Source organism: Macroventuria anomochaeta (assembly GCF_010093625.1).
Source record: "Macroventuria anomochaeta strain CBS 525.71 unplaced genomic scaffold BU25scaffold_9, whole genome shotgun sequence".
NCBI classification, from domain to species: Eukaryota; Fungi; Ascomycota; class Dothideomycetes; order Pleosporales; family Didymellaceae; genus Macroventuria; species Macroventuria anomochaeta.
Window position 1 is genome coordinate 819406 of NW_022985370.1, and position 8283 is coordinate 827688.

Sequence of the window (8283 nt, forward strand, 5' to 3'; positions counted from 1 at the left end):
TTCGCCTTCCTCTTCCCTTCACGTCACACGCTACATTGTTTGAAGAGAAGAGCCATGAGAGACTTGACTGTAGTATGCTGAACGAAACAGTCCTTTCGAGAACATTTCGCAGCAACATCGAACAATTGTGAGCGGCCAGTATTCCCCTCGTTCACGCGGTCAGACTAGAACTGAACGGTTCCCATTTCTCTTCTTGTTGGCAGGCAGTGCAATGTCGAAACGAGCACTATAACAGCATCTCAGTTTCGGAGAGAAGTAACAACCTTCAATCTATCTTGAGGCACAAATGTCGTGCGTCGCTTTCCATGGCCTGTAAGCGTCTCGGAGGACACAGCCTTTTGACAGATTCGTAGGGCGACGCCCAGCATAAGTCAACAGTGATCATGTTTACTTTATTGAATCCTTGGGAGTAGCTCCTGTAGGATATAAGTATCTCTGTCTTCAAAAGCGCCTGACTAAATACTAGGTCTATATTGGTTCTTTTTCCTGTTCTGGTTCTGGAACCGTGAGACTTGCTACCAATCGAGCACAGCTTCCTTTCACACGATGGACAGTGACATCTTTCCACACGTGCCCATTGAGGCTTACGCCAAGTGTCACTGTCAGGCTGCTAAGGCATGACGCAGTTGACTGTAGCCTGCATCTAGACCATGCCGTTGCATGAGCCCAATAGCGATCGCCGTAACTCGACTTGTGTGAGCCGTGCTTAAGGCAAGATCATGGTTCAGAGGCATGGCATCGCTGATGGCACTATTCTACCTCAAGATGGAGAAGAGCAGCATCGAGATTGCTTGTCCAGGCCGTATTGGAAATATGGTATGGTTGTCGCACCGAATCTCATCTGCATTGCGCAAGTGGTCTTTTTGAAGAGGCTGGGCTGATGCTGGTGGCGCATATGCTTCATGAAGGCTCACCATCATTTCGTGTCAGGGTGGGTAGTTCAGGTAAGAAATCTCACAGGGTTTGCACCGTCTAATTTGACGTTGTCACTGCGCGCGCTTGGTTGTGGGCATCGATACACAATACAGGGCTGGCCGCTTCTTGCGGGCTGTCCCACGATTTCGAATCTCGAGCTACGATAGTCAACTTCAGACTCCCGATGTGTAACTGATATCCATGTTTCGAGAGAGTATGATCCATAGTAGTCTCGACCTGGTAAAGAGCCAGCACGTTTCCAGGACAAATGCGTCCAGGCAGGGATGTCTTCGTGTGCTATGCGTTCAGCAAACCAACGACTCACGGTCTGCTGAAAAAATATCAACCGTGAACTTTTCAATCCAAGGCTTCGTTGATCGGAGGTGGTTGGGGAGGAATGAACCGAGATTATTGGTCAAGGTCTTGGTCGGGTGCTGAGGCACGTCAGCTCATTGGTATACTGAGCGTATGACATTGCTACGCACAGCTGAACCGCGCATGGCCGGTGAGAGCCCTTTATGTTCCGTATGTCGGGAGGCTGGCACTTCATCACTGAGATGGCTGGAAGTATTGGAAAACTACCAGCCACCCCGCCATTCCAATTTATCATATTAACGCGACTGCCGCACCACTATGTCGACCTTCATCAGCGACGCCCAGGCTAGTCAGTCACGTGCGATTTCGCTGAGATGGCCAGCCTACCCTGTCTTTTCTTCTTGCTCCTTTCGCTATGTACTTTCACTTTCCAAGCCGTCATACCAGCTTCTCCTCCGGACCAAGTTCGCGATACGGGTCCCTCGGATGGATGGTCTAAGGAGGCATTGATTACCCTTGTCGGTGTTCCTGTGGCGGTATTTGGGATACTCATTGCTCTTGCTTCGCCCCTTCTTCATCAGTGTATCCGTCGAAAGTTCAACTGTATGCATACCCAGCTCTCGCTTCGACTATTCGAGTATACGTTGACAGACCTAAAGCCTGGCTTCCACGCACTCAGCACGCATCACGACCGCAACTGCAAGAGGAGTATAACGAGTGGTTGGAGTTCAATCGATGGCGTGACATAAGGCATGAAGCAACAGTGTCATGACTCCAGACCATAGAGAAAAATTACTTGGCAACGGAGCACGAGATGGCGTTCTTGGTATGCCCAGTACCTTCGTTAGGTTTGACCTGCTTACACGATTATAGTAGCATAGACATCATGACCCTTCACACATTAGACTATATTACACGACTACTGACCTTCAATCAACGACTCTCCCATCACCAAGCAAAGCATACTAGATCAATATTTAACTTTACGTTGTCGACTTACTCGTTGGCTTTGGACTCGGCCCCAATCATTTCCTTGGTTTTCGACCGCGTATATGGGTGGTTTTCATAAAACCATCGACACACGTGAATAGGAGCATTATCAGCCAATCAAGATTTCCCTGTGCGTACATCCTATAGTGCCTGCGTATAATAGCCAAGGCCCTAGGTTTCAGCTCCCTTGCCAGGTACACAGGGGACAGCACAGTAGGCACCCTACTTCTACGTGTTAGCATAAATAACAGACACATAGAGAGAGCATAGGTAGAATCTATGCTTTGAACTAGACCTGTAGCAATACTCTTAAGCATTGCATGCGTCTCTCTGCTATGCCCTATCCTGTGAGCTCCGGATCACGTGTGTTGAAGATATTGTGAAAACCGTTATATGACCGAAAGGACCACTTGAATTATAAGAGTTTGCAAAAGACGATTTGCACCCTGTGACTTGCAAGGTTGTGCATGGACATAATTGTATGGCAAAATCAGATTTCTGATAACTGAGAGCAACTACAGCAGCATAGCAGTTCTTGAAGTTATTGAGTTACTTGCTATAAGCTATTGCAATTGATTTCTTGGTGTTGTAGCTGTTGCAATGACCCGCCCCACTGGCCACAAACTTGCTTCTACAACCTGCAAGCCCTTCTCAGAGCTGGAGTCAACAGCACACAAATATACTATCAAACAGGCGTTGATCAAAAGATAACAGCCGGTTGGAACTCAACTTGGAATACTAAGGTCAGCTGTACACACCAACTTGTGTGAAGATTGGGCAACTGCATACGCTTTGAAACTGTTGAAGTTGTACTTTAAGCAAAGCTCATAAGCACAATTTGGTTGGATCTCAGGGATAAGTAGAGCATGAAGGAACAAGGGGGTTGATCACCTAAGCAAAGCTTGTGGGGGTCAAGGGTAGCACTGGGGTACTAGGCCGGGTAAAAAACACCGCACTTTTGTCGGTGTAAATAACACTGAAGAAAGTCCGCCGTTTACACCGCATCAGGGGTGTAATTTACACGTAGATGAGTGTATTAACACCGCATACTGATGTGAAAGTGTGATGTATTTACACTGCTAAGCGGTATCTTTTACACTGCGCAGAAGTACGAGTTCAGGTTCATTTATGTGCAGCTAATGCTTAGTGTAGATTTGTTCCTTTCTGTACATATAACGACGGAACCCTGCTTGAGCTGCCTTAACTAAGTACTATTAAAACCTTGCTCAGTTGAATCTTGCTCAGTATACTGTGTAGTTCAGTATGTTGCTGCCAACCCTGACCTAATACGGGATATATGCTGGGGGACATCCTCTTCGGAATAGCTGTGTTTGTCTACCAGGAACAAGTGTTTTTCAGTTGACGCTCCCCTCAGGTAGTAGACCTGTGCAGCGCCCACAAGATCGACAATTCGGTCTATTGGAATGCAGAAAAAGTCAGTGTCGTGCTCATTGAACATCCTCGGCTGTGGTATGTCCTGGCTAGGTGGCTTGACCTTTCGATATCTGGCAATTCCAGCCCACTGAGATGAATTGCTTGGTTCCTTGAACAAAACAACCACAGTGCCAAACGACAGTTGTACAGTTTCCCTCCGGGCGGCTGCAGGTGGGTCTGCGTAGTACATGACCAGCGAATTGTTCCTTGACACAAGCCTTTGGTGAGCTGGTGAAAACGTTCCAACCCTCGCACCAGATGGTAAAATTAGGCTACGGTATACGACTAGATCGGCCGTATGGGTTCCAGTGTGCCAGGATGCCAGGGGGTCATCCACTTTCTGAAGTTCGCGTTGCCAGCATAGTTCCATCGTCTTTGTAGTCCTACCAGATAGTTTATGAAACAGCGGCATGTAGTCATCTGCGTATAGTAGATTGTCGTCTGATGTTGTTGCGTACTGTCCTTCGAATTGCCATTGGGCGTGCAGTCGTTGTTCGCGGTTGAGCAGGTTGATCTCTGCACTTCGATGCTTATACGCTGTTGCAGTGGAGAACCGCCGTACTGTACGAAGGAATCGCTCTAGTGTCCATTGCGCGAAACACAATGGTGGTCCGAAGTCGCGAACATTCTGTCCAAGGTGGAGTAGGTAGTGAAGCTGTATTGTGCACGACGGGAGAAGCTCAGAGTCGCCATAGTAGTAGAGTCTTTCGTACTCGTCCACAAAGGTAACCGCGAGGCCCTCTACCTTAAGAATATCTGCATAGGTAAAGTTCCGCACACTTGTATAGTGCAGCAATTGGCGATAGCGTAGAAAGTTCAAGGCGTAGGGTTCCTGGAGGTAGTGATATAATGCAGGGGCGCCGTATGTCATAAAGTGAGATCGCCATTCGTGCGTAGTCCAGTTACCGAAGCTGCCTGTTCCTCTAGGGGCCGTGCCTACGCGTGTTGGGACCGTGGCTCGCGATGTTAGCACACCATAATCAATCAGTTCCCAGTCGGCTTCTGATATGACCCACGGGTGCCTTAGGACTTCTTGACCTCTCTGCTGATATTTGGTTCCCTTCCAGAGTTTGAACATGGATTTTGGTATATTGTGATTCATTGAGTGCATCGTGTCGATGGGGAAGCTGCGTGGAAAGTGGATAGTTGGCAGGTCCATTAGGATAGACCTACAAGTTACACCAAGGTCTCTTAGAATGTTGGCGTACTGCTGTTGACTGGTGGCGGTAGTGCGATGGTGCTCAAGGCCCTCAATCTGTTCTCGCATGTCTGTGTGAAGAGCTGGCCGTAGGTTCCCGTTGTTTGGATAGTAGTACTTGCCACCTCTTCCCCGTGTGCCGGTGAGTGGACACAGCCGGCAACTTTGCTTTGATTTACCAGGGCTTTTTGTGCCCATCACGTCGGCGATAGCAGGCCCATCTCCAGTTACCAATATCACATGGGCCTTTAGGATGAAATCTTCTCTTGATTCCCCGTCGTGAACGTTGACTCCACTGTGTAACTCACGAAGCTCGGTAACCAGTGGATCCAGCCATGTGTCAGCGAAGTCCTTGTTGAAGCCTCCAGGTATAAGGTGGGTAGTTAGTGCGTTTGAAGCGTTCTCCCTTATACTTGGGTGCAGATTCAGGATATATAACACGACTGGTGTTACTGTTTGACGCTTTTTCGGCTGCTTGACGGTCCCGATAGCATCTAATGTAAGTCGCAGGGCTAGATGCCTGTCGTCTTGGAAATAACCAGCTGACCAGCATTCTCGAAACCAGTCACCGTCAAACACATCGCCTCGGTGTCCGTTATCAGGCTGTGCAGGGTCGAAGCTTGCTCTGTAAGAGGTTAATTGTTTTGACCTCCCAGCATCGCTGTACTGGAGGCGAAGTCGTGGTAGTAGTGGGATGTACTGGAATGAATAAACTGCACGTCCATCCTGGTTGAAGCGGTGTTTACCGCAGGATGGACACTGAGACGCAGCTGATAGTCTACCCGTGTATGCTACGCAGCCGTCAGAGCAGCATGGTAGGTGGGTTGGCGTGATAACATCTCCAAGCAAGTCGTCAACAGCGTTACGCCCCTTCCGTATTGGGTCGCCAATGTCGACACCGTAGTGTTTAGTTATAGCCTTGCGCATCTTCTTCACTCTTGCCCTTGGTGTACCAACAAAAGCATCGAACATGTCCAACGCCCTTAATTCCAGATCATGCGTTGATGTTTCGAAGCCTCTGTTGGTATCGGTGTCGACGGCGGTGATATCTTCTAACCAATCTGCCACGTTGGGGATATCATCAGCCTCTTCCTGGCCTTGGTGAATATAAAGGTCGTGCGGATTTTGGGTGTTGGAATCAACGTTGGAGTTGCTGGTCGTATCGTAAGCATGATTAGATGATGCCGCCTTGTCTGCTAACTCAGCTTCAAGATCTGTGAAAGGGATATGCTCGTTGAGACAGGCTTCCTGGTGGCGTCTTTTCTGCTTCTTGGTTATGCGGTGCCGCGAGCCTTTATGGAGAGGGAGTCGACACTCGCACCACACCCTTCGTGTGTTACGAGAATCTCTGCGGCCCGATAACACTGGTGATCCAGCGTTTATTGTAAACATAGTAATTGTTTAAAAGTATGTGTAACAGAGATATGTTGCGCAATAGCACAGAGGTATTGCTACTACTTGTAGCTGTAGTTGTATTCTGCAACGCGCCAAGAGAAAATCTTCGTAAGACATATAGAGCCACCTAGCAGTAGCGTAAGAAAGCGGGGAAGCTGAATTACAGTTTAGTCTAGATAGAGTGAGTTAGCTGCTGCACTGTGATATCATACAGGACAGTGTTAACGTTAGTTCCAAGCGTAGAAGCTAAATTACACTCCAGGGTCTGGGATAATAACCCGGTCAGCCGTGTATTAATATTATTCCAACAGACCTAGACTTAGGGTTTTTACACTCACAGAGCAAATTCTGTAACATGCCTACTGCTCCTTTAACCCCCGAGCCTACACCAGCTAAATCGTTGGCAACAAAAGCTGCTGCGGCAGTAAAGCCACCAGACGCTCTTCTCCTTACTCCTACACGGCCAAAGCGAGCAAGAAAAGCCGCTCCTGTACACGTCCCCGAATGCGAGAAGACTGGCAACGACCACCCTAGGAACTCCCTCTACTTTCCGCAACTGACCGACCTGTCAGTACAGCTTGCTGGCGTGTTCCGACATCTCAGTTTGGACTATATCAATGTGGCTACGTACAACAAGACCGATACTCTCCTTGCACGGAGACTGTTGGAGAGAGACGTTAAGGAGTATCGCAAGCGTATAGCAACCGGTTCAGCTCGAGTTCAACAGAACACTGTCCTTCGAGCCCTTATCCTGTTCTCTTCTTGCAGCCACCACGCTACGCAATACTTGGAACATAGCGCAGATGACCGGATTGCTTGGTTGACACAGCTGAACACTGAAGGAGTATGGCTTAAGCCCTTGTGGGAGAAGGACGCCGCAACACGGATGGTGGGCTTGATGGAGCAAAACAACCAGGATCTCTCAATGTTCTGCCCCCTAGAAGTCGTGTACAGTGTTGTATATAACTCTTACTTTCTGATGCTGTTTGCTCGGTATGAGTACAGCGAGTTGAGTGAGGAGTTGCGTCTACTAGATGCTGCACCGTACTCATGGCATGACTTATCAGCCCTCCGAAAGGAGTATTTCCGTTCGAATTGTGCTGGGGAGCTCCCTCTCGATAAAGCTGTATAAATATTATACCAGTTCTGTGTGTCTGTATATTGACATGTTGCCTAATGTAGATCAAGAATAGCACACGGCATCTGGCAACTCTCTCTACAGTGTTATTGCTTATATAACTTACAACTTCGCCTTCCCAAGCACCTTTTTAGGACTTCATTAGCTCAAAAGTACTTGCTGTATATTATAGTCTGATAGCAGTAAGCTGTGACGACGCCTGAATATTTGTTAGCTAATAGCATGCCAGAATCTCGCATCTTCACCTTCACCGTGAGCGTTGGCCCTTGCGTTGCCAAGAGCTTGCCAGCCATTGCCTTTATAACAACGAGCTCCCCCATCGCCCATCGCCCAAACACCAACTCACCAGCTTCCTATCGAACCCGCTAAGTATTGCCCTTCCCAGTATAAGCAACGCTGATAGCCTGCAGGACAACCTAACCGAACGCCGCCTTGCCCCTATCCGCTCACCTAACCCGCTGGGAAGTACTCCTCTATTCGACGCTGACAATCACTCACATCACACCAGCTACCGCATACGTCCATCTCGGAGCACACCTCATCAAAGCCCCGGAGCAGACCGAGTCAAAAAACAAATACACCCCAGAGCACAACTGGATCGTCCGAAAGCCCCGGAGCACACCGAGTGAACAAGCAACTACACCCCAGAGCACAACTGGGTCGTCTTAAAGCCCCAGACGCACTGGGTGAATGGAGTAAAGCGGGCTTCGGCTTGCGCAATTGTGCTTAGGCACACACAGTGCTTCGGCACACAGTACCATACTAGCGGTAGTTATACCTCGCCTCAGGACCCTTGGGCTATGTTTACTCTGGCTTGGCTGATGGCTCGTACGCTACCACCACACATCTCTTGGTCGCTGGAGCTCCGGCTCCTCAAGTACTTACGCTTGATACGCGA

At 48.7% G+C, this 8283-nt stretch overlaps 3 protein-coding genes across 3 annotated transcripts; all 3 read left to right on the forward strand.

The window, feature by feature from the left end:
• The first annotated feature begins 1457 nt into the window (after positions 1-1457).
• BU25DRAFT_409096 (uncharacterized protein) lies at positions 1458-2013 on the forward strand. Its single transcript, XM_033705979.1, has 2 exons — positions 1458-1833; positions 1890-2013. Exons 1-2 carry the CDS (start codon positions 1605-1607, stop codon positions 2000-2002), a joined length of 342 nt encoding a protein of 113 aa, XP_033564029.1. The 5' UTR covers positions 1458-1604; the 3' UTR covers positions 2003-2013.
• Positions 1996-2439, forward strand: BU25DRAFT_409097 (uncharacterized protein). Its single transcript, XM_033705980.1, has one exon. The coding sequence runs from the start codon at positions 2117-2119 to the stop codon at positions 2297-2299; it is 183 nt and encodes a 60-aa protein (XP_033564030.1). The 5' UTR covers positions 1996-2116; the 3' UTR covers positions 2300-2439.
• A 4163-nt stretch (positions 2440-6602) lies between these two features.
• On the forward strand, positions 6603-8054 carry BU25DRAFT_420077 (uncharacterized protein; the record flags this gene model as incomplete). Its single annotated transcript, XM_033707979.1, has 6 exons — positions 6603-7240; positions 7392-7395; positions 7558-7567; positions 7600-7637; positions 7796-7850; positions 7894-8054. 6 exons carry the CDS (start codon positions 6603-6605, stop codon positions 8052-8054), a joined length of 906 nt encoding a protein of 301 aa, XP_033564031.1.
• Positions 8055-8283: the final 229 nt, after the last annotated feature.

What these genes read in the sequence shown, in the direction of transcription:
- BU25DRAFT_409096 (XM_033705979.1), top strand. Translation starts at nt 1,605, where the DNA reads ATGGCCAGCCTACCCTGTCTTTTCTTCTTGCTCCTTTCGCTATGTACT. An exon ending in TATCCGTCGAAAGTTCAACT is followed by an intron (nt 1,834 to 1,889) that starts GTATGCATACCC and finishes ACAGACCTAAAG; the next exon opens with CCTGGCTTCCACGCACTCAG.
- BU25DRAFT_409097 (XM_033705980.1), top strand. Translation starts at nt 2,117, where the DNA reads ATGACCCTTCACACATTAGACTATATTACACGACTACTGACCTTCAAT.